Genomic DNA, 25,186 nt, shown 5'->3' with positions numbered 1-25,186 from the left:
GGAGCAAAGAGATCCTACAGTCAAGAAGAAAGCTGCCTGCTGACACAAGTCTTGCATCTTTGAGTACTGAGTCACCATCTCTGTGTATCTGGCAGGAGGCACAGTGATAGGACCCAAATGGCCAAACAGGAATTTGTCTTGATCTAAGTGGCTATTAACATACGTGTGTTGTGGGTTTTCATAGAAAAAAAAAAATCTCTTCTACCAATGGAGTTTGTGCAAATTGAAGAAATTTCTAAATAAGTCCAGCTTGCTTCTTTTTCTTATGCACATTTTAATACACATCTGCTTGGCAGATGAACAGCATTGGGATCAAATCAGGTCCCCATCCAGGCCTATGTGTACATCGCTCTGATAAGCAAACTGCAGGAGGCACCAGAACTGAGAAGAAAAGAAATGACTGAAGAAATGACTGAGTAAGAGGCACACTGAGATGAAAACAAGTCAACATCTCGACCCGACAGGATTTTAAAACAAGACTAAATCAGCTGCAAATGTTCTTGAGGGAAAAAAAAAAAATCCAAAACAAAGGAAAATTCCAATAAAGCTTGGAATTCTTCAGCACGGGATGGCTTCGTGAAGGCGTGGAGCTCCAGACACCGGTCTCTAGAAGTGCGGACCCCTGGGCTGGTGTGGCCTGCGGTCCCCCATGGTGCACACAGCAGCAGCCCCAACTGCAGGCCCCCCGAGGTCACAGAAAGGTCAGAAGATTCTCTCAATTCAGTTTGACCAACATCTGTTTGCCAGTGTTTTTTACACAGCATGATGAGCTAACATTTATTAAGGACACCCGCTCCGGTCTAAGTGTTTCACTCCCATTAACTCTTTCACCGCCTCATAAGCAGTAGACAGGAGTCACAACTATCCTCATTTTCCAGAGAGCATGAAAGACCCCGAGTGACATCAAATGAGTTGCCCAAGGTTGCACAGCTGGAAGGTGACAGAACCAGGATTTGGTGGTGGGCCATCCACGTGTGGGGCTTCCCAGGTGGTGCTAGTGGGTAAAGAATCTACTTGCAATGCAGGAGATGCAGAAAATGCAGGTTCGATTCCTGGGTCGGGAAGATCCCCTGGAGGTAGGGCATGGCAATCCATTCCAGTATTCTTGCCTAGAGAATCCCATGGACGGAGGAGCCTGGCGGGCTGTGGTCCATGAGGTCACAAAGATTTGAACACAACTGAAGCAACTGAGCATGCATGCATCCAAGTGTGCAGACCTGCTATTTGAACTGAACCTTCAGGAGCAAAGCTGTTTCTTGTTTCTCTACAAACAAGATGCCCACATTTGCTTAGAGGGTGTGTGTGTGTGTGCGTGTGTGTGTGAGCCTGTTAAGTCACTTCAGTTGTGTCTGACTCTGTACAACCCTATGGACTGTAGCCTACCAGTCCCCTATGTCCATGGGGTTCTCCAGGCAAGAATACTGGAATAGGTTTGAAGGGAAAAAACTTTCCCATACCCTCTTAATCACCTGGCAAAAAGGATTTATTTCACATGCATACAGGAACCAACAAAGGAAGTATCTGGCTCCTTAAATGGTTAAAGGTTTACGGACCTAACCTAGTAGAGAAAAGGCAATGGAGAGAAACAATTTCTAAGGGAAAACCAAATAGGTTTGTTTGAAAAAACAAACGAGTTTTCAGGAAACCAGACAGGAGATAAGAAAGTTTGTGATAAGGATGGTCTATACAGGTATGAGCAGTCTTTCTGTCTCCCTTGGAACCATAAAACTCCCCCCCAGAGAGGGGATTTATAGTAGCTTCATTTCCCACAAGTTGCTTTTAGTCAGATAAGGGAAGCTCTAAAAGGCTTTTTTCTGCATCTGTTGAATCTCAAATGTCTTCAGCTTAAAGCCGTCTTGATGCCAAGTCTGGGGTTCTGAGTGGGTCTTCTCTAGCAGGGGAAAATGACTTAGAGAATGAATCAGAAACACGTTTAGTCATGCAGGAAAGGATCATGGCAAGTCAGCGTTCAGAGTCCTCCTAAATTCAAATCACTTTACTTGGTCAAAGACTCAGGAGCTGGGTCCGGAATCTGCTTGGGAAAGTCTGCCATGAGGGGAGGCTGTGGGCAGGTGAGTCGCCTGCTTCATTTTCCTTCCTGGCACTTTGCAGGAGGTGAGCTGATTGCCTTGCCCTTTCCCTGGCCTCCCACCAAGAGAGTTCCATCAGCCGCTGAGCCCATCTGGAGGGGCAGATGTCACGGTGGCCCTGAGCACAGCCGAGCTTGTCCAAAGGGCAAAGACTTGCTAGGGACCAGGGCCGTGCTGGTTGGCCTGTCACTGCTGAGCAAAGTGTGCAAACAAAGAAGCAGGTCAGCAATGACAGCTCTCAGACGCCAGAGGGACAGGCTGCCTGGCCCTGATAAGAAATTTCACAGCCATTCTGCAAACGAGCAGGTTATGGGTTGAGTTGTGTCCACTGTGGAAAAGCTGTTGAAGTCCTAGCCCTCAGTACCTTATGGCCTTATTTGGTAAGAGGGTCTCTGCAGATGATCAAGTTAAGATGAGGTCATTAGGGTGGGCCCCAATCTTGTATGACTGTTGTTCTAATAAAAAGGGGGGGGGGGATTTGGACGTTGACACAGACACGTACCCAGAAAGAACAACTTGTGAAGACTGAAGTTCTGGAATCAGCCAAGAACTGCCAGAACTTTGGGAGAGAGGCCTGAAATAGACCTTCTAGCACCTTCTGGCACACCTCTGTCAACATTTTGATCTTACTTGTTGCTTCCAGAACCATTTCTATTGTTAAAACCACTTCGATTGTGGCAGTTCGTTATGCCCTTGCAATTGAATATGATGAACAGAGCTCAAGAAGCGGAGACCACCCAGAACGCCTCTGCAGCTGAAGGGAGCAGCCACCAGGAGAGGGTTTGCCTTTTGAGACCTCGACTCACAAAGAAAGAGCACCCACTAACAGAGGGGTTTTCTGTCCCAGGTGAGAGGTCATTGCCTTCACCCCATTGTCATTGTCCTCTGCCCCCCGCCCCCCGCATCACCTACTGAAGTGATGTGAGAGGGTGAACTTTCCAAGGAAAGGTTTTCATTATGAAAACAAGACAAAGGTGGGATTGTGCAACATTCAGAACTGAGGGGAGCGGGAGGACTTCAAGGAACCCTTGGGAATAAGCCACAAAGGACAAGTGGCATTTACATGTAACCTTCAATTTCCCATTTCCTACTTGGGGCTTGGACCCACGGCTGTGTAAATACGTGGCAATTGTAAATACATGGCAATTTTAAATACATTGCGAAGATGGGGGTACGTGGAAGTGCAGAGGATTTGAAGGCTGCAGAGTCCAGTGAAGCTCAGACCCCGGTCAGCACCATTACCATCTCTTGGGCACACTCTCCTCTTAGGAATGCCAGTTCTCACGAGACTGACTGAATCAGGCCCCCTGGAGGTGGGCCCAGCAATCTGCATTTTAACAAGCCCTCCAGGGGATTCGGTCTCCACAAAATTTTGAGGAGCATCTAGCTGGGGAGACCACAGACGAGGGAGAGGCGGAGAGGGGGTAAGGCAGCAAGATCCAAAATGCTGCTCTAATGCAATACTTTGCCTGAACAGTATGGAATCATATTTTAAGTCAGGTGAAACAGATCATAAAATGTTTTTTGTCTTATGTTTTAACAGCCCATAAACAGACACTGTTTACTAAGCTTCCACTGTGGAGCCGAGGCCATTTCTTTCTCTGGGTGTGGGAGGGCCCACTTTCACATTCTTAATCCATCCACGGCCACTGTCTAACATCCCACTTCCAGTTTCTTTGCAGCAAATCGAAGAAACCACCGTGAAACAATGAACCGAGAGTTACCCTGGATTTTTACAATATTTCCCCAACCCTTTCCGACTTCATGGCCATATTTGTACTGATTCTGCTTTCAGCTCTTCTCAGTCTTTCCTTAGTATGTATGGATTTGGTTTATGCATTTATATCACATCTTCTTTTGTTTGGCTTAAGTTACTGACTCTTGGTAGACTGACTACTCAGTTAATAGAGGGATCAGCCAGCACATTTTTTCCCATTTTTCAAGTAGATTTATTGAGCGAGAATTAGAAACCAGACACTTCACACATTTAAAGTGTACACTTCAGGGGTTTCCAGTAGAGTAACAGAGTTGCACAGCCATCAGTTTTAGAACATTTTCATCACCCCTGAAAGAAAACCCTATACCCATTAGCACTCACTCCCAATTCCTCTCTGACCCCAACTATGGCAACCACTAATCTACTTTCTGCCTTTATACATTTACCTATGCTGGGCACTTCTATAAATAGAATCATACAGTCCCCAGCCCTTTGTATCACTTAGCACGTTGTTTTCAAGGTTCACCCATCTTGTAGCAGGAATCAGTACTTCATTCTTTTTATGGCTGAATAGATTCCATTGTTTGGATGGACGACAATTTTTTTTTAATCCAGTCATTACTTGATGGACTTTTGGGTTGTTTTTAAGCCCATTTAATAGAGGAAAAAGAAAGCACTGGTTAACCATGAATGGTGTGAAATTTTAAGAGTGCATCCACTGATGTACTTTATGTAAAAACTAGTCTGAAGTATGGAGAAGACAATGGCACCCCACTCCAGTACTCTTGCCTGGAAAATCCCATGGACAGAGGAGCCTGGTGGGCTGCAGTCCATGGGGTCGCTAAGAGTCAGACATGACTGAGCGACTTCACTTTCACTTCTCACTTTCCTCCATTGGAGAAGGAAATGGCAACCCACTCCAGTGTTCTTGCCTGGAGAATCCCAGGGATGGGGGAGCCTGGTGAGATGCTGTCTATGGGGTCGCACAGAGTCGGACACGACTGAAGTGACTTAGCAGCAGCAGCAGCAGCAGCAGTCTGAAGCAGGTTTTCAAAGCACTTATTTTTCCTTAGCTTAAAACATGGCATCACCCAGTCCATCAAATGTGAGAGAAATAGGCCGCATAAAACCTAGAATTATGGTCAGAAAGGAAACTTTAGGAGGATCTATGGAAAGACCCAAAAGTCCATCAACTAATGACCTGATTTTTAAAAAAAAAAGGTCCTCTATCTTATTCAGCCATAAAAAGAATGAAGTTAGTTAGCCTTATAGACCTAAAGGGATTGTTCAAATCCCCTAGCCGGTGCAGAGAGTCAATATGGAAATGAAGATTCCCCAAGCCTGTCTTCTTCTGTTACCTCCAGATTTGAAACGCCAACCTACGAGAGTGAAGGGAAAATAATGAAATGACAACTAAGACTGGGGTTTTATCATTGTTTAGTGAAATAATTCTCTAGTGGGCACTGCAGTTTTCTGCAGATGATTTCTCTGGTTAATCTAAGCACCAGGCACTCTCCTGGGAATGTAAAATGGGAGGGGTGTGAGGACACAGGCCTAATGCCGAATTGACTCAAACTGATTAAAGAGAAACCTTATCTTCCATGTGTTGTGGGAGACTTCCCCCTCCCTCTCCACCTCTTATCTACTAGCAATAAGCAAGGATCATAAAGCTCTGACAGCATCTGTTAATAGAAGCCATCTGATGGTGATGAAACTTAGCCCATTAAATGCTGGTCACTCAGTCACATCCTTGTCAGTGCAACCCCGTGGTCTGTAGCCTGCCATGCTCCTCTGTCCATGGGATTCTCCAGGCAAGAATACTGGAGTAGGTTGCCATGCCCTCCTCCAGGGGATCTTCCCACCAGGGAAGCCTATGAAGATGAAGTTGAAATTGTGCATGGAAGGCAGAGTCGTCTGGAGAAGTACAGCTGACCACGCACACACCCAGTGTTGCAAGTGTCAGCAGGGTCTGTTACCTGCAGCCAAAAACATCCTGATAATATTCTGCACCCAGCCATTGAAGGACCACAGGAACTCATCCCAGTAACTCATCCTAAATGTAAAAGGAATAGCAACGTGTTTAAAGGATGATTCTGGGGCTTCCCTGGTGGTCTAAAGGTTAAGAATTTGCCTGCCAATGCAGGGAACACGGGTTCGATCCCTGGTCTGGGAAGATCCCACATGCCAAGCAGCTAAGCCCGTGTGCCACCACTCATGAGCCTGAGAGCTGCAACTCCCTGTCTGCGCTCTAGAACCCATGCTCTGCAGCAAGAGAAGCCTGCAGCTAGAGAGTAGCCCCTGCTCATCGCAACTAAGGCCCGTGCATAGCAACCAAGGCCCAGTGCAGCCATAAACAATCTTTTTAAAAAAGGGTGATTCTGCACAGAGCTCGCTCCAAGATAATATCCTGTAATCGTCCATCAGGACTCCACTCAACTGTTACTGTGAAATTGTTTCTCACAATTCCTGTGTTATACCACTCCATATGAAGTTTCTGCAGCCCTCATCACATGTGACAATGTATATGTTAAAGCACGAAGTAAAAGCTAATTGTAAACATAAGCCTCATTGCCCCAGTAGATGTAGGCTCCCCTCAAATAAACTTTTCTTAGAAACTTTACTTTTCAATACCTGCTATGATTTCAGAAAAAAAATTAGAATACTTTCCATGTGATGCATTGCTTTTGAATTGATTTTGCATACCTTTTACTTGCAGTAAACACAACTTTGTAATGTTTTTGATCTGGAGACATATTAAGTTGGATTTCCCAGGTGACTGAGTGGTAAAGAGTCTGCCTGCCAATGCAGGAGACACAAGAGATGTCAGTTGATCCCTGGGTTGGGAAGATCCTCTGGAGGAGAAAATGGCAACCCAGGCCAGTATTCCTGCATGGAAAAAATTCATAAACAGAGGAGCCTAATGGGGGTCCATGGGGTCTCAAATATTCAAATCAGACAGGACTGAGCAGGCACGCACATTTGACGTTTCCACGGAGGGGACACCTTTGTGATCCTGAGGACACAATGAGCTACATCTCAGGTTAGGAAGCACAACGGCCTAATTACAATCTTCAGTTTTGTCAAGCGGATCTGGCATAGTACTAAACCAAATGTCACATGTCACCCTGTCATGTTTATGGTTTTTAAAAGGTCAAAGACTGCTACCCATCTTTTTCCCTTTAGCGATTTTAAAGAACACGGGCTCCTTTAGAGCAAGCTAATTCTTATGAGTAACCAAAATCAAAAGGAGACCCTTCTGCTCCCTCTCTAGACAGACTCGTCTTGGGAGAAGCATGGCAAGGGGTGGGTACTGTTTCTCAGTTCTTCTTTGATTCTAGCCGCGCCTTTTCCGCCTGAATGACTAGGCACAGGTGATGTTCATTAAGCCTTTCCAGGCTATGGGCTCAGAGTGGGTTCAGGTGATTTGGGAGGTGATAAGGTCAAGAGGGTGGAGCCTCAGGAATGGGACTATCGGCCTCTAAGAGACCCCCCCCCCCCCACGCTCTCCCCTTTCACAAGAACGAGCCCAAAGACGCCATCTCTGCGGAATCTTCCAGCGCCTTTACTGTGGCACTTTCTGGTCTCCGGAATGGTGAGTGATGAATTTCTGTTGTTTATAAGCTACCCAGTCGATGGTATTTGTAATAGCAGCCCAAACAAACAAAACCACTCAGTTCTTTTGTTCTTTTTATTGCCAAGAAAGCGAGGCCCAGAGATATTAAGCTTACATAGCAAGTGAAGGGCTGCGACAGGGCTCTAAACCAGCTGTCTGCCCCCAGGACACGGGTTTGTCTTCCCTTTTTTAAAAAAATTGAGCTTTAATTGCCATATAATATTGGGCTTCCCTAGTGGCTTAGATGGTAAAGAATCTGCCTGCAATGCAGGAGACCAGGTTTGAACCCTGAGTCACGAAGATTAGCTGAAGAAGGGCATGGCAACCCACTCCAGTATTCTTGCCTGGAGAGTCCCATGGACAGAGAAGTTTGGAGGGCTACAGTCCATAGGGTCACAAAGAGTCGGACATACTTTCATACTTTCACCATGTTGGGCATTTGTCCTTAATTGCTTTATAACTGGAAATTTGTACCTTTTAATCCCCTTCACAAATTTTGCCTACCGGAACCCCCACACTCTGGAAACCACCAGTCTCACCAACTTGTCTATGAGCTCAGGTTTTTGGGTAGTTGTACTGTTTTTTTAGATTCTGCATATAGGTGAAATCGTATGGTATTTGTGTTTCTGACTTACTCCACTTAGCATAACGCTCTCAAGGTACTGCAATATTTTTGCAAATAGCAAGATTTTATTATCATGGCTGAATAATAGGCATGCATGTGACACACACACACACACGCACGCACGCACGCACGCACGCTGCCCTGATGGCTCAGTGGTAAAGAATCCGCCAGCAATGCAAGAGACCCAGGTCTGATTCCTGGGTGGGGAAGATCCCCTGGAGGAGGGCATGGCAACCCACTCGTGTTCTTGCCTGGGAAATCCCATGGACAGAGGAGCCTGGCGGGGTGCAGTCCATAGGGTCACAGTTGGGCACAACTGAAGTGACTTAGCATGTATGCATGTACACACACACACACGATATATGACATTTTCTTTATCCACTCATCCATGAGCAAACACAGGTTGTTCTGGGCTGTTGTATATAATGCTGCAGTGAACATGGTGGGGTAGGGTGGGGGTATCTTTTCAAGAAAAAGTATTCTTGATCACCACACACAGCCTCAACCCTATGGTGCCAAAAATGATCCATGGCATAACTCCCATAGTTGTTGCAGAGGTGAGGTGTGAAATGTGCAATTCTTCGGTTAAGGAGGAGTAGCTGATGAGGAATAAACCACACTGGTGTCTCATTAAAAAATTGGTAACTGTATATTCAATATATATTAAAAACATACTTAAGTGAATTTGCACTTAACCCATGGATTAACGCAACTCTTTTAAAATCAGCATTGAGTTTACAGACTGTCCTCCCTAAGGTTATGAGTCCCCTGCAGGTGGGGGCTGGACCTTTTGCCTTTTTGTGTTCCTGACAGAATGTAGAGTGTCATAAACATTTCATGAGTGGATGGGAGTTAGGGCACGACTAGGAACACTACTACATTTTCATCTGCAGTCCCAGTTGGCACCCCCCCCCCCTTATTTGCTAATCCTTAGCTCGGGTGCAGTACGTTGTTCTAATCCTGAATAGCCTATGACGAAAGATGGAGCTTAAAAGCCTGGAGAATATCCAAAATGATTTCAAGTTATAAATGAAACCTCCTATCAGAACAGAGTATTGATCCCTGGATCTGATCAAGTATAATTTAGACACCAAGCAGCTCTTATGTCCAATAGGCTGTAGTCTTCTCTCCCCAAGTGGAGGGTGTATAAATGTGGTCTTGTCATCAGCTTCACAAGACAGTTTACTTTAGAGGTTTTGTTTTTTTTTTTCTTCAAGAAATATTAGAATCCTTTAAAAAGGGGTGATTCCCCATCTGTGGCTCAATTTTCAGTTTCCAGATGCAACACTTGGTTTCTCATAATAACGCCTTAACCTGTACTTCCTCAATGGCATTTAGGAGCAAAAAACATGTGAACAGTAACTCCCTTCCTCAGCGGGTGAGAAATATGTGCTGTGACGAAAATGGCTACCTCCAGCAGAAAGACTACAGCCGTCATTTCTGTAAAGATTATTTCTGTCTGATGAAGTATAAAATTACTCTTAATAGATTTTCAAAAGCTGTTAATTATCAGGTTTATTTTCTTTGAAAATAGACAAATATTTTGAAATGTAGAAGTTTAAGTTTGTTGGATTTTTAAAAGTCCACACAGACACACCAATGAAATTCATACCAAATGAAGCACTCCAGACTGCTAAGTTCATGTACTAACTTAACTCCACGATATTCAAGATAAATGAGTTACTACTATAAACACTTAAAACAAAAACAACCAACAGTCGTATTATGCTGCTGTAAGTTGAACAACCAGTGTGTGGGTGACTGATACAAAGAATTTCAGGGGCAAACTTAGAAATCCCTTAAAAAACAGATGTGAACGGAGAGTGAGTTGATGCAACCATTCTACATCTGGGAAAAATATTCTCCTTGTGAATTCTAGCAATGGATAAAATACCGTGTTTTAGAGCAGGACCATCTCTAACATTGTGACTTCAGCCAGACCTTCAAGGTTCAGGCAAGGGAATGGATGAACTCCAGAATGGGATTAAGTTGTCAAATGCCAGAACAGTGAAGCCTGCTTACATGGAACACAGTTACAGGTCAGAACAATGGGAATTAAAAGGAAAATACTTAAAAAGTTAAGACACATACTCCCAACACATGTGCGCCATCAAGTCATAGGGGAGTTGAAATTATTCTGGATCAAGGTCCAGTCTGGAAAAAAAAAATCACAACAGCAAGAATCTGGAGAGCAAGACACACACACCTCAGGTTGGCAGAGTACATTGCCAGTGTGTGGCTGTATTTTCTTCAGGGGTCACTACTATATTTGATGGACTTGAGAAATGCTGGTAACTTGTATAAAAAGCCTAATAGAACACTTTTAAATAAAATATTGGACCAGGTCAAAGTTGAGCATCCTGTGGGCTCTCAGGTCTACGCATCAGTATTTAAAACAGGGAGGGAAAAGAGCAGCTCTCTTCATATTTTCAGCAAAGGTCTTTTTCAGAAGTTCAGACTTTTTAGATCAAATACACAGACAATACTGCAGTTAAAGGAGAAACTCAGGGAGGGCCTCCCACCTCTCTACATGGGAAGAAAACTTAAAATGATGTGCTGTCAACTGCAAGGTACAAACGGAACTCAGAAGAGCACGCACTGAGTACCCTTTGCTAAGTGGCATGGAAGGCAGGTGATCCCCTGGACATCCCTGTTACATTAGGAGCACAATTCAGTTTGGGGAAAATAGTTTAATGTACTTCTCAGAAAAAAAAAAAATCATTTCTATTTTCTCATCTCTGACAAAGCAGTGCTTAGGAAGTCCAGCGCCACCAGGCCACCTTCATCCGGTCCCATACGGCTGACAGTGAATCCAACGCGGGCCGCACGTCCAGTATGGTGAACTGGTAGTCTTGGTTGACCTTACCCCCATCGTAGTAGTCAATGACATATCTCACTTCTGTCCCGCAACGGTTGATGATCCAGTCGTGTCTGTCGAAAGGCAGCTCGTACCTGGAATGAAAACATGCTGGCGGAGGTTACCACGCCTGTGGGATGCTGAGCTGGGATTTAGGCGATGAGGAAGCCAGCAGGGCAGCGCATGGGGAGGCCGGCTCTCAGGGTCCACCTCGGATGAGAGGTGAGGCTCCGATAAGCCTGGTCCATAGTGCTGCGGGAAGGTAGGGCTGGAAAGCGGGAGGTGCCCCCATCAGCGGACAGCTACCTGCTACAAGGGAAGAAGGTCAATGGCAGGAAGCACAGCCAGGCTGGGGAGGTCAGCTCAGCACCTGCAGAAATGCAGGTGAAAGCGAAAGTTGCTCAGTCGTGTCTGACTCTTTGCGACCCGTGGACTACACAGTCCATGGAATTCTCCAGGCCAGAATACTAGAGTGGGTAGCGTTTCCCTTCTCCAGGGATCTTCCCAACCCAGGGATCGAACTCAGGCCTCCCGCATTGCAGGCGGATTCTTGACCAGCTGAGCCACCAGGGAAGCAGGTGGGAGCTGTGAATCCATGACAACAGGGAGCATGGAGTGCACAGGTGGACGGCAGGAGTGTGGGAGGAGCGAGGGGGCAGTGCAAGAACACAGAGAAGACGACTCCAGTCAACGCTATGAGCAGTAGACAGGAAGTAACCCCAAGCTGCCTGCAGCGCCACCTTGAGGGAGCACAGGAGGTCTGCAGCTGAAAGTGAAGCATGTTCCGTAAGATGGCACTGCAGTTCTTTGACTGCCTGGTTTTAATGCCAAGAGCAAGCAGACAGTGACCTGAGGAACAGAACATTTCTGCAGGCACTCACCCCATCCAGGAGCGAATTCTTGCCCGTGGCGAATACTCTTTCGCTTTGCCTCCAAACCGGATCAGGGATGGACCACAAGGACACTCGCTAGAAATCCCCAAAGAAGAAATATCTATTAAGACAACTCTCTTTCCCTTGAAAAACAGTGTTGCAGTTTCTCCATGACACACATTTTTCTGTATACATTTTACATAATATTAGAGAAAGGTAACTGAAAAACCTCACAGAAATATCCCTATTTGCTTAAAAAAAATGTTGTGTTTTAACTTCTGGATCAAGTACGTGCCACTCCCTCCCCTTCCTCTGAGTATCTGTGCTACTCTTGGCAGGAGTCCGGGTCAGGGCCTGTCCACATGGTGTACTCTCAGGAAAAAAAGGGTCAGGTATCAGGCATAAACTCTCCTCTTGCACGAAGAGCAGTTGGGGTTTCTTCCAGATGAATGTAAGAAAATCCTATGCTCCTCTCTCATTTGAAACCAATGAGCAATCTTCATGAAGAAGAAAAAAAAAACAGCTGCTCTCCCTAGGAACTAATGTAATCAGTGTTGGACCATCTCTTTAAATAACTGTACACAAGCTGACAGGTGGGGGGACAAGGTCCTGCTGAGACAATCTACTCACTCTCTGGGCAGACCCTGGGCTTGAACTTTCTAGGTGCCCTGCCAGCCCCCACCCCCAAGCTCACTGGGCCCCTGGGGGTTGCGGGGAGAGTCTCCTGGTCATCTGGCATGAGGCACACAGCACTGTCCCCTGCAGGGGGAGTGGAAAATACAAGAGGCTACTTGTCTTGGCAGCTGCTGTCACTGTAAAGACAGGCTTTGGCCTAAACAGGTCTCTCTAATGAACTGGGATGGAGCAAAGCACCCCACGTGTGATGGGCCCCCAGCTAAGGGCTAGCCAAGCTCCTTTCATTCTCAGCTTTAACAACAGCATACTTGCAGCCTAAGTCTCCACATTGAGTGGATTTTGTCCAAGAAGTTAATCACATTTTGCCACAAATTAAAAACATGAGCCCCCAACCATGACGACATCTGGCTCCACGGAGACATGCCCCACCCCCTACCCTTCTCTAGGTGGAGCCCTCAAGCGGGCACCATTCTGGAAATGCTCACCCCAGATCGACTGAATCAGAAATCCTGGGGGTGGGGCCCAGCACTCAGTATTGCAACAAACTCCTAGGTGATGCTGAGGCAGCTCAAGTGTGAGGACCATGGCTCTGAACAGACTGATGGCCCACTGCCACTAACAACTGCATTTAGCTAGCCTCCCAGAGAAAAAGTGTGTAGTTTCTCAGTCGTGTCCAACTTTGCGACCCTGTGGACTGCAACCTACCAGACTCCTCTGACCATGGGATTCTCCAGGCAAGAATACTGGAGTGAGTTGCCATTCCGTTCTCCAGGGGATCTTGTTGACACAGGGATCAAACCTGGGTCTTCTGCATTGCAGGCAGATTTTTTACCACCTGAGTCACCAGGGAAGCCCCATCTCCCCAAGAAAAAATGATCATGTGTAAAGATGCCTCTTGATGTTTACTCCTGATAGGGATTCAATACATACTGCTATGTGAACAAAATCTCCCCCAGCTCCCTGGGGCAGAGAGCATTTTAGAGTTTCTCGGCCCTGTGCTCTGCCTGAAATGGACTGTGATGCTCCTCCTATTGAGGTCTGCAGCCTATGGCCCCTCCCCTTGCATGTGGGCAGGCTTGTGACACCATGGGACTTCCCAGACTCAGTCATCACAGGAGATGCAGTGTCCCTGGAGCTTTCTGTAACTCTAGCTCTGGGAACCCAGTCACCATGGTGTGAAGAAGCCAAAGCAGCCACATTTAGAGACCATGGGCAGGCGTCCTAGCTGAGAGCTGGCATGGTATCACTTACCAGGGGAGTAAATGGGGCCTTTGAAGGCTTCCAGCCCACGGCTGTCCAGCCACGCCTGACCACTAAGTCTTGGTGGCTGGGACCCCACTCATCAGGGAGCAGAGACCAGCCATCCCTGCTCTGTCCTTCCTGCACTTGGGACTCACTGAACCCACAAACATACTTAAATAGTCGTCATTTTACATGGCTGAGCAGGGCAGTCTGTCACGCAAGTCACTGAGACAGGCCTGCTACCGAAAATGTCTTAATAGAATAGCACAGTGTTGGACTAAAACCCTTCTATTTCTTTCATAGAAAGCAGCTATGAAATTAAGAAGATGCTGGAAGAATGGTTTTCTTAAGATCTCGAACATACTTACGCAGCGTGAAGGGCTTCCCATTTCAAAATCTCCTTCCAAGCTTGCTCATTATTCTGGTTGTGAATCCTAATGATATTATACATGTCTTTCTGACTAATATCCTCATCCTTCCATTTCCACCTAGGAAAGAACATTTGGTAAAACTTGACAAACATTACTGCAAATGCCATGTATTCATTTCACTGTGTCACCAAAAATCCGATTTATCCAAATATCCAGGATCCCTCAATTTTTCAAGTGACACTTTTTTAATTAGTATCACAAATTTCCTTTTTCTAAGTATTTTATGTAGAGTACTTAAAAAAAAACTTACTGGCTGTGATGGGTTAGTTTTATGTGTCAGCTTGATTGGGCCATGGGGTACCCAGATATTTGGTCAAACATCATTCTAGATGAGATTAACATTTAAATGGGCAGAGTGGGCCCAACTCTAAAAGCTGAAACAGAACAAAAATGCAGAGCCTCTGCAAGTAAGAGGGAACTCCTTCTGCCTGCCTGCTTTCCAACAGGGACATCGGTTTCTCTTCCTGCCTTTGGACTTGAACTGAAATATAGACTCTCCTGGGTCTCCAGCCTGCCAAGCCGATTGTGGTACGTCTCCACCTTCGTAACCATGAGTCAGTTCCTTACCCCAAATCTCTATACGTATATCAAGATATTTACATCTTATTAGTTCTGTTTCTCTGCAGAATCCTAATACCTTGTACTTATATTCTGGTTAAGTCTGAAAAATCAGTTGGTTAGTATAAACATTTACTGTACACCTGGGGGATAAAACCTCTAACATTTAATTCTTAGATTAGATTCATCTAAAAATTAAATGTTAAAAAGGTTAGATTCACAAGCAAATTTATAGCCTCAGGAATATGCTCACTCACTCACCCTTTCCTTAACATCGCATTCCAGAACATCTGTTCAGAAGGATAAACCCACTTTTTATCTGAATCTGCCCTCGGAATAGATGATTCCTCTCTCACAGTAGATAGTGGAAATGGCTGGTCGGGGGCTGGTGTCTGATTAGGAGGTGGCATCTATGTAAAATAAGTGGGTTTAAAAAAAAGGTTGGAAATACAAAGTAGAAACAAGCAACATAATTACTTCCTGGAAAGCAAGGTATCACACACACACACACCAGTTTCCTCATTAAACCAGCCACATCAGTTTCAGGCCTCTCGGTTGAGTCAGAGCGCAGAAGCTCTTTTCCTTGTTGACTTCACATAAATGGTAAATACATGCTACAGTCAAACATTTGGTCTCTTTCTCAAGGATTAGAAAGTAAAAACTAATACCATGATGCACTGCTACAAATTTCTGGAAAAGATGAGGCGATAAATGTGTGTGTATTGATATGTATACAAAACAGAATACCACCACTTTCTCGATGGCATTCTGTCACTGGCGGTCACACAAGGCTGGCACCCAGCTGTGCCTTAAGAGGCACCCCAACCTTGCAGTGTGCCTATGGTGTTTCCCCAAACCAGCAACACCTTTCTGGACTCTAGCCGTGCTGCTAATAGATCTCTCGCCCACCTAATACTCTACCCCGAAAGCAACATCCTCTGGCATGGCTGATTCCAGGTCAGCCTGCTCTGGCGCTCGGGGATAGCCCATGGCTTTCCTAGGCACTCTCTGAAACTACACTGAGTGACACAGTCTAGGTTTTCACTATGGGTGGAATATCAGACTCCTCCGTTTTCAAAGGACAGAAGGATCAATCCTAGCAGCCTGTAGTTTGGGAGCCTCTAAGAGCAGCCCTACATTAAAAACTTCTGGGCAGAGGGGCTGGTCGAGGGTTACCAGGTTAGAAGGATCCAGGTTCTCCTTACTCCCGGCCTTGGCGCCGGTGATGGGACACTGCACATACTCGTAGGCGTGCTCCTGGTGCGCAGGCACAGAGTTCGTTTTGCTCCCACAGGTTGAGTCCGATGGCTCAGCACTCACTGGACAGCCTGAAACAGATCAAGGGTGAAAACACTGTCACCACAAAGGCAGGACATCTGGCTCTCAATCCGGGCCCCGAAAAGTTGAACGTCTGGCCAGGGATCACCGGCAGAGACAAAGTCAGGATTCTACTGGTCACAGCTGCCAGGCACTAAGCTGGCTGACAATCTAACAGGCTACACACCAGGAAGAGGCGCCATAAATTAACCTTCTCCTTGGAAGAGAAATGGGTACCCATTCTCCTATTGTGTTACCCCCCAAGAAAAACAAACCCCCCGAGTCTCAGCACTGGCAAGAGTAGGTACTGCCCATAGCAGGGGTTTAGGAAATGGAGCAGGGAGTTGCTATCAGCTGTTACAGAGGTACCTCTGGGGGCAGGGCCCCACCCCCGTGAATGGGTCTCCCCGACTTCTCTATTCCCCAGTTCCAGACAAGACCCAACGCCCACCAGGGCACAGGAGGCTAGGCTTTCATTATGGATGTCTTCTCTCAGGGACTGGGGACAGGAGGTAAAAATGAGCAGAGGAGCTGTCCAAAAGGCTCGTGGGGAAAATCCAGGATGTGCTGTGCTTGTGCCCTGTTCCAGGACAAAAACAAGACCACTTGGCTGAGGCTCGATTCGCTGTCAGGAGACAGCAAGTTCATCGAGCAAAGGCACCCACTAAAGAAAACGTCCCCCAGTCCACGTGGGATCCAGATGCCACTTCGAGAACAGCAGCGGGCAGGGGAGTCAATGCCTAAGGATCCCGGGTGCCACTGGAAACAAGTGTGTGGGCCGGGAAGGCAGTGCAGACAAAGGAGGCAGGCAGGCAAGGGTAGAACTGTGGCCCAGGAAGACAGCTCGTGGAAAGGAACCCTTATTTTGGGCAGCAGCAGTGAACACCAAGGAGACACTGAACTCTGGGCGCCCTACAAGCAAAAGACAAATTTCCGTTTACTTCCTTTCCTCTGCAAGGACCCTATAGAGCTGTCTACTGAGGGGTAGAGGGAGACTTGTTCCGCCCCTCTCCTCGCCAGTCTCTTCTGGCGCACTGGTCCCAATTGGTGTTGGGAAGAAAATCCTGTTTATGTTTTTCATGTCAGAGAATCAGTAGCCCCTTCAGTCTCCTACAGATGCCCACCTTCTTTCCTAATGGAAATTCATCTGACTGACAGCTCTCCTAGGAACACAGCAAATGAAATCAGACCCTAGACAGCACTGTGTGACTTTCTGGAGATGCTCAGAACAGACACACACCTGCTTCGCCCATGTCTGCCTCCATTCTGCCTGTAAGGAGAAACCCTAGAAGAGCACCAGACTGGTCCTTATTCAAGGCCCCAGAATTTTCGCTGGTTTTGCCACTTACTAGCTGTGTGAGTTGTAAGTTTCCTTAATTACGAAACAAAGGGGTGGGGGTGGGGGACGTACCATGCAGGATTTTGAGGATGAGAATGTAAACTCCAGTAGGCAAAGGATTTGTCTGTTTTAGACACTGCTGTTCTCCAGTGGAAAAACAAAACACATAGAACCACTCAGTGCTTAGCACAGGGTGGGCAGGGAGCACATTCTTGTAGGCTGACTGAAGGAATGAACAGCTATAACACAGCAAGCGTCAGCACTAGGTAAGCACGCTAACACTGCTTCCTGCCCTCATGTCTGGAAACAAGAAGTCACACATCTGGTGGGTTCAGACCATACTTTTACAAAGACAATCTAAAGCAGCAGGTGGACCAATGAAAAAGGAAAGCATTTCAAGTCTCTCCTTTGGACCTAAAAAAATGGCAATGACTTATTTTTTACACAGAGAGTAATCTAACAGAGGGAGGAGTAAAGCTGTATGGATAAAGAAAGACAACATGATCTAGACCAAAGCTTCTCAGCCTGGGCAGTCTCACCATCTGGGGCCAGGTGACTGTCTGTTGCAGGGTCTGCACTGTACATTGTAGGATATTTAGCAGCACTCCTGTCTTCTCAGTAGATGCACCCTCCCCTCTGAGTTACGACGTGCAGAAAGGCCTCCAAGCATTGCCAAGTGTCCTCTGGGCTGAGGGGGCCTTGCCTCCTCAAAAACCCGTTAAAGTAGACAATGGCAAATTGTTGCCCAAGATCTTCAGTCATGACCATGCTGCTGCTGCTAAGTCGCTTCAGTCATGTCTGACTCTGTGCGACCCCATAGACGGCAGCCCACCAGGCTCCCCCGTCCCTGGGATTCTCCAGGCAAGAACACTGGAGTGGGTTGCTATTTCCTTCTCCAATGGAGGAAAGTGAAAAGTGAAAGTGAAGTCGCTCAGTCACCTCCGACTCCTAGCGACCCCATGGACTGCAGCCCACCCTCCTCCATCCATGGGATTTTCCAGGCAAGAGTACTGGAGTCATGACCATAACCCTGGGCAATACTATATCCTCAGCTTACAGGTGATGATGGGTTGAGACTTAGAGAAGTAACTTGTCTACAGTCAGGTACCTTGAAAGTAACAACAAAAGGACCAAACCCAGGTCACCCCACTCCCAGGCCTTAGGAGCCTCACCAGCATGCTATACCACCTCCTCAGAGCTCTTCTGGAGAATTCTCTTTTTATCTTCTAGATAAATGGTCCATTACCTTTCACTTTCCCTTCATGCATTGGGCATCCAGACGTTGGGGCTGCTGTCTGATGATCTGAAGCAGCAGGGGCAGAGGTCTGAACTGTAGAAGCCGCAGGGGTAGATGCAGACAGGCCCATGGTGGGACTCCCAGTGTTGAATCCAAGCAATTCTAAATTCACACGGGCCAAACCAGAGAGATGAATGCTTGATGCCTGGGTTCCCACTATTCCCTTAGTATTCTTAATGTGGCCAACCCTTGTTTTTCCTTCTTGTCACCTTTATAGAAATGTACTGGGCAGGGGCTCCACTTCGCTCTCCACTTTGATGAGGGACAGCTTTAACAGATCACCCCCCTTGGGGACATACTAGTGTGAAATCGACACCTTTGGGGGGACGTTTCTAAGGGTGTGCGGACTTAGGGGGTGAAGTGAGGCAGTCCCTGAGAAACCATGTCATAGCGAGGGGGCTATAGACCCGGGTTTGAAGGGAAGAGGGTCCCAAGGTGGTGATCCGATGAGAGAGGAAGCCCACCGAGTCCAGCCTAGACCAGGGGCACTAGGGAGAGGTGAGGGGCTGGGGGTCTGGGAAGAGTACGGCGCAGAAAAGAGATGAGAGGAAGGAAGGAAAGGTCAGCGGAGGGCACAGCGCGGCCGCAGTCTTCCCCGCACGGTCCCCGCGCGTGGCACCGTCGAGTCCCGGGATCCCAGACACCGCCCCCGGACTCTGCTTCAGCCAGCCTGCCCCTCCGCACCTGACTCCTGTCCCCGGCTGCCGGTCCCGCCTCTAACCGCCAACTCCGGCGCGGAGTGGCAGCAAACCGCCGCCACCACCTTCCCCTCCCCTCGTTCGGTCACCGCTGTTGCCCGGGTCACCGCCGGCTCTCGCTCACGCTGCTACTTCCTCTTCCGAAGGCAGGACTTCCGGGCGCGTGGGAGGCGGGCGCACCAGCCGAAGGGGGAGGGTTTCTGTCCACCACAATGGAGTAGACCCCGCCCCTCCTGTCCTCCTAGGCCTATAAAGGCAAGGCCCCTCTCTGGTCCCGCCTCTCCTGGCGAAGCCGACGTGAGACCTTCCTGCTTGAACAGACTTGCCCTAGGGCGAGGCACTTTAAGCTGCGGAGGCGTTGCATTGGAAGAGTTTTAAAATTTATACCTTTTGAATTGTATCCTGTCAGTTTTAATTATAGTAATGACTCAAGAAACATCAGTAGGTATGCAGAGCTGTGGCCGAATCTGGAGATCCAGAAATGAACAAAAGTTCTTGGCTCCACAGGTCTTCTTAACAGGGTGTGTGGAGTTCAGATCAGTTCAGTTCAGTCGCTCAGTCGTGTCCGACTCTTTGCGACCCCATGGACTGCAGCACGCCAGGCCTCCCTGTCCATCACCAACTCCCGGAGTTTACCCAAACTCATGTTCATTGAGTCGGTGATGCCATCCAACCATCTGTGTGGATTTGAAGGTCTGTATTTTCGCTTGCCTCTAACAGAAAGTTTTTTTTTTTTTTTCCATCAGGAAGGCAGGCGACAAATCCTGGTAGTGTTAGCTATATGTGGCACTGATAGCAATTACAGAGAAATGATGTTACATATGATTGTCATTTCTGTTTCAAAATACTACTATTCATCACTACTTTAAAATTAAAGTAAGTTTATCTTGTTATTTAAAATGTAAATGAAAAGCATGTGTCTTTCTGTATCACCGTAGTGCATCTGTGAAGTCTCTTTTCAGGAATTGCCCAGTGCCTAAAAGAACTGCTTCAGGCAAAATCATATTCCCTCTGTGGGGATAGGCTGCAGTGCACCTGAGCCCAGGCCCCTAGCCTCAAGAGGGACAACTCAGAAGGGCCATCGCAGCTTCAGAGCTGCTTCTAGGATGAGCTGAGGCTCCCACTCTGACTGCATTACAGTTCTATTTTTCCCTTTGCCTTGTCTTTCCGTCACTCTCTAAGTTGTTCATGAGGACATTTGTACGCACAAATCGTGTGGAATCTCAGCCTTTTTAACAAGTGTAATTTTGCTTAGATTTGATGACAGAAAATGACTACCATTTAAAAGATAGTTGATTATACTCACAGATCCCAAGAGTCGGAGTACATATCACACCATGAGGCGCCACACACGGGGGCACTGGGCACACCACTAGGCAGGGATGGAGAGGGGAACTGTGGGCATGAGCCTTTATTATGGTTTCCATAGGAAAGAGGGCTTCCTGGGTGGCACAGTGGGAAAGAATCCACCTGCCAGTGCAGGAAATGCAAGAGATTCAGTTTTGGGGTGGGGGAGATCCCCTGGAGGAGAAAACAGAAATCAGCTCCAGTATTCTTGCCTGGGAAATCACAGGGACAGAGGAGCCAGCAAGGCAGGGCAAGCAGGTTGAGGACTGGCTGATTTGAATAATTTCAGCAGGCTCTGGAGCATAGGAGCTATCCCCAGTTGTTTGGTACCTGGCCCAGGGGTGATGAGGGCAGGTAGATAGTGGCCCAGAATATAAGAGCCCAGTAAGGGAGGTGATTGGGGGCTGTGGGCTTAGATGCTCAAGTCAGGGAACTGACCAGCCTCTAGCCAGTGCCTCAAAACTGGATCAAGCCAGCATTTTAAAAAACTTTATTACTTTGGTGTGTATTTCCTGGGCAACCTAGCCTTTAACCTACACAATCCTTTTTATTTAATATGTTGATAACTAATAACTATATTTCAATATACAGTCGACCTTTGAATAACATGAGCTTGAACTGCACGTGTCTATTTACATGCGGGTTTTTTTCTTTCCAATAAATACTAGAATCTGGGAGTGGTTGAATCATGGATATGGAAGGCTGACTATGGGACTTGAGCTTCTTTGGATTTGGGGATCTGTAGTGGGTTCTGGAACCACTCCCCCATGGATACTGAGGAGCAACTGTAATTGGCTTCTTTTGTAATTTGTTTTATGCACGTAAAAATACTATTTTGAGAAGATAACACACTTCACCAGATTCCAAAGGGGCATGTTTCACAAAGAGGGCAAGAACCTTTGGTAATTGAAGAGACAGGCATGACAAATAACCATATTTGCATCTCAGTATTTGGATGTGCAGATTGTTCCTGGACTTTTGGGAGAAGTGACTATTGTGAGGTTGATGTGCAGCAAGTGGATAGAAAGGAAGGAGTAAGTAAAGAATGCTTTATAGAGAAGGAGCTACTAATACTGATGCTGGGAGTTACAGGAAAACCAATAGGTGGGTGAGAAGACTGTGGCAGGACACCTTCGGCCTCAGTTTCCACTCTGAATTGTTTCTTCTTGTTGGTCCCTCCACATTCTAAGTAACATGCTAACAACCATGCACACACATACACGTGCATCCCTCCCCTCTACCAATAGTTATAAACCATTTTGGATAAATCTTGTTTAGTATTTACATTCAGTTCAGTTCAGTTGCTCAGTCGTGTCCAACTTTGTGACCCCATGTACTGCAGCACGCCAGGCTTCCCTGTCCATCACCAACTCCCAGGGCTTGTTCAAACTCATGTTCACTGAGTCAGTGATGCCATCCAACCATCTCATCCTCTGTCGTCCCCTTCTCTTCCTGCCTTCAATCTTTCCCAGCATCAGGGTCTTTTCCAATGAGTCAGCTCTTTGCATCAGGTGACCGAAATATTGGAGCTTCAGTTTCAGCATCAGTCCTTCCAATGAATATTCAGGACTGATTTCCCTTAGGACTTTAGTATTTATATTATTATGACTATAAAAATATTTGTAATGACTGCTGATGATAGTTTTTCTTGTGCAAAATTTCCATTAGAATTTAATCCTTGTTTTCTTTTTCCCCTTTGTCTAGTTTTAAATGATTACCTGTCAGCATTCAAATATATCAACTACTCTGTATGTGGCTCAGATGAAAAAATGTCTGTCTACAATGCGGGAGACCGGAGTTCGATCCCTGGGTCGGGAAGATCCCCTGGAGAAGGAAATGGCAACCCACTCCAGTACTCGTGCCTGGAAAATCCCACTGATGGAGGATCCTGGTAGGCTACAGTCCATGGGGTTGCAAAGAGTCGGACACGACTGAGCGACTTCATTTTCACTCTATATGTACGCTCAGTCGCTCAGTTGTGTCTGACTCTTTGTGACTCCATGGACTGTAGCCCGCCAGGCTTCTCTGTCCATGGAATTTTCCAGGCAAGAATACTGAAGTGGATTGCCATTTGTTTCTCCAAGTAGCTACTGTATATGTTTTCTTTCCCCCAACCCCTTGAGTCCTCACTCTTGGATAAACACCTGACCTCTGCCACTGCCCAGTTCTAGACTGGAAACGATTTCTGCATGTTGTCTCCCTGGACCTTGCTGTCAACCTTTTCCTGTCTTGATTTGGATCTCTGGTTCTTGAATGCTGTGTATTCTTCTTTGCATTGTTTTGGGAGCACATCAGTTTTTAAGGTCTTGGAAATCCAAAATGTTTGTGTTTTACCCTCCCACTTGACTGGTAGCTTGGATATATAATTCTAGGTTTAGAAACATATCATTCCAAATTGTGAAGTAATTGCTTCATTATCTTCTAGTTTTCATTGTTGATATTGAGAAATCAGATGTCATTTCTTTCTTTTTTTTTCTTCCTCGATATTTTTAGGATCTTCTCTTCTTTACAGTGGTCTGAAAAGATGTGCTCTTTGCTTTCACTGGCTTTGCACTTGATGGGCCCATTCATTCTGAATACTCATATCCTTCATGTTAGAGATCTTGTTACTGAAAGGAGTTTATGGTGGCTTTGGCTGCTTGCTGCTCAAAAGCCAATAAACAGGCCAGATTGGTGGAAAAGAAAGGTTGCTTTATTTTAGATACTGGCAACTGAGGGGGAGGGTGGGGGACATCTGTCCGAAGGTTGATTCCCTCTGTCTATAAAAGTTGAGAGCTTTTATAGACAGATTTGGTGGAGGGAGGGTTACATGCAGAGACAGCACAGTCATCTCTAATAGTCATCTTCAAATTGATCATCAGTGGTCTGACCAGCATCATCTTGATTGTTTTAGGTACAGTTAATCTTCTGTCCCAGGGTCCACTTGTTCCCATTTTTTTGTGGCCAGTTCTCAGAATTGTTTTGGTATCTATAAGACAGCTCACAGAATATGGCTCAGAATATTATCTATAGCCCTTGAGAAAGAACCAGAGGTCCCTGACTGTGCTTACTGACTACATTATGATTTAGTCTCCTTTGACTGTTTTCCTTTGTTTCAGCATTTCTCACTTCTCTGACTAAACTTATTCTTTGACTAAAGTTTTCCACAGGCAAAAGGAAGGCAGAGGATATGGTAGGGGAGCAAGGACTATATGGTCCTGCTCTCAGTATTTTCTTATGTTATTAATTTTCTTAATAACTTGCTTCCCTCCTCTATCTTCATTCTCTCTTTTATGGAACTTCTATTACTCATATGTTAGATTCCTAGACTGGCAGTATAATTTTCTTATATTTTCTCTCATTTTCTATCACTTTTCCATTTAGCTTTATTTTTAGGAGGTTTTAAAAAAAATTTCCAGCCATTTTATTAGGTTTATTTCTATTCATGTATGAAATTTCCAAGGCATGTATTTATTTGTGTATATGTGTGTATATGCATGTGTGCATTTGTGTGTGTTTGTGTGTGAGTGTATGTTTGTGTGTGTGCATGCAGATACACAGGCAGTGTAAACAGGTTTGCCAATCCATGGTAATGTGATATAAACTGCTACTGTCAGACCCAGAGTTTAGCAAAGAGGGAAAACGGAACCTCTCAGAGTTTCAAACAAAATTTATGATGGGTCCTGGTAAAATGAATCTCCTTTCCAAACCTGCAGTTACTTCTGTTTGTTCTCAGAGCTCTCACAGTTCCTCATCTCTTGGACAATTCTTTCCCATACTTCCATTTCTCCTATAATTCCCCATCTCTTCCACAATTATTCATTCTCTCTCACATTTCTTTTCTCTCATAATATTCTGATCTCTCCCACAATTCCCCCATGCCCACATTCCCTCCCCCCACAGTTTTGTTTTTCCCACAAGTCCCTGTATCTCCCACATCTCTGTGTTCTTTCCAGGAATTCCCTATGCTTTCCACAATTCTTTATTCTTTCCTGAATTTCCCTCTCTCTCACAATTCTATTTTTCTCCCACAATTCTCTGCTTCTCCCATAATTCCATCTTTCCCATTACTTTTGTGATGGAGGGGTTGTTTTTTTTGGGGGGGTTGTTTTTTTAATCGAGATAAAGTTGGTGTATGTTGTACTAGTTTCTGGTGTACAACATAATGTTTTGATATATGTACGTACTGGGAAATGATTACCACAGTAAGTCCAGTCAACATCCATCACACACTTAGATACAAAATTTTTTCTTGTGATGAAAACTTTGAAGATCTACTCAATTAGCAACTTTCAAATATATAATATAGAACTATTAACTGTAGTTGCCATGCTGTATATTATATCCTGAGAACTTGAAATTTGTATCATTTCACCACTTCACCTATTTCACCCTGCCCCTAACCCCTAGCCTCTGGCACCACAAATTTCTTCTCTGTATCTATGAGTCCTTTTTTAAAGATTCTATAGGTATTTATCTTTCTCTTTCTGACTTATTTCACTTACCATAATGCCCTCAAAGTCTTTCCATGTTGTCTCAAATGGCAGGATTTCATTGTTTTTCTGGCA

The 25,186-nt window shown here is 45.9% G+C and overlaps 1 protein-coding gene and 1 long non-coding RNA gene across 2 annotated transcripts in view; one reads left to right on the top strand and one right to left on the bottom strand.

Annotated features, from left to right (window-relative positions):
• Positions 1-9,534: 9,534 nt before the first annotated feature.
• On the bottom strand, positions 9,535-19,498 carry HCCS (holocytochrome c synthase). Its single transcript, XM_070289726.1, has 7 exons — positions 19,279-19,498; positions 18,544-18,696; positions 15,818-15,969; positions 14,903-15,051; positions 14,021-14,140; positions 11,784-11,870; positions 9,535-10,997 (listed from the first exon to the last, which is right to left on the bottom strand). The coding sequence occupies exons 2-7, from the start codon at positions 18,662-18,664 to the stop codon at positions 10,799-10,801; spliced, it is 828 nt and encodes a 275-aa protein (XP_070145827.1). The 5' UTR covers positions 18,665-18,696; positions 19,279-19,498; the 3' UTR covers positions 9,535-10,798.
• Positions 19,499-19,606: 108 nt separating this feature from the next.
• LOC138930136 (uncharacterized) overlaps positions 19,607-25,186 on the top strand; it is a 249,339-nt gene continuing 243,759 nt past the window's right edge. Inside the window, exon 1 of the long non-coding RNA XR_011446098.1 lies at positions 19,607-19,985. This is a non-coding gene — a long non-coding RNA (uncharacterized lncRNA). The remainder of the gene's footprint in view (positions 19,986-25,186) is intronic.

Source organism: Ovis canadensis, chromosome X (genome assembly GCF_042477335.2).
Source record: "Ovis canadensis isolate MfBH-ARS-UI-01 breed Bighorn chromosome X, ARS-UI_OviCan_v2, whole genome shotgun sequence".
In the NCBI taxonomy this organism is placed as follows: domain Eukaryota; kingdom Metazoa; phylum Chordata; class Mammalia; order Artiodactyla; family Bovidae; genus Ovis; species Ovis canadensis.
The sequence above is the reverse complement of the archived record's forward strand: the minus strand, read 5'-3'. Positions and strand labels throughout refer to the sequence as shown.

Bases quoted from the DNA above. Each gene is read 5' to 3' on its own strand.
- HCCS (XM_070289726.1), bottom strand. From the start codon at position 18,664: ATGGGCCTGTCTGCATCTACCCCTGCGGCTTCTACAGTTCAGACCTCT. The intron at 15,970-18,543 runs GTAATGGACCAT...GATCTGTTTCAG, and splicing joins GCATGAAGGGAAAGTGAAAG to GCTGTCCAGTGAGTGCTGAG. The intron at 10,998-11,783 runs GTGAGTGCCTGC...TTTTCATTCCAG, and splicing joins AGAATTCGCTCCTGGATGGG to GTACGAGCTGCCTTTCGACA.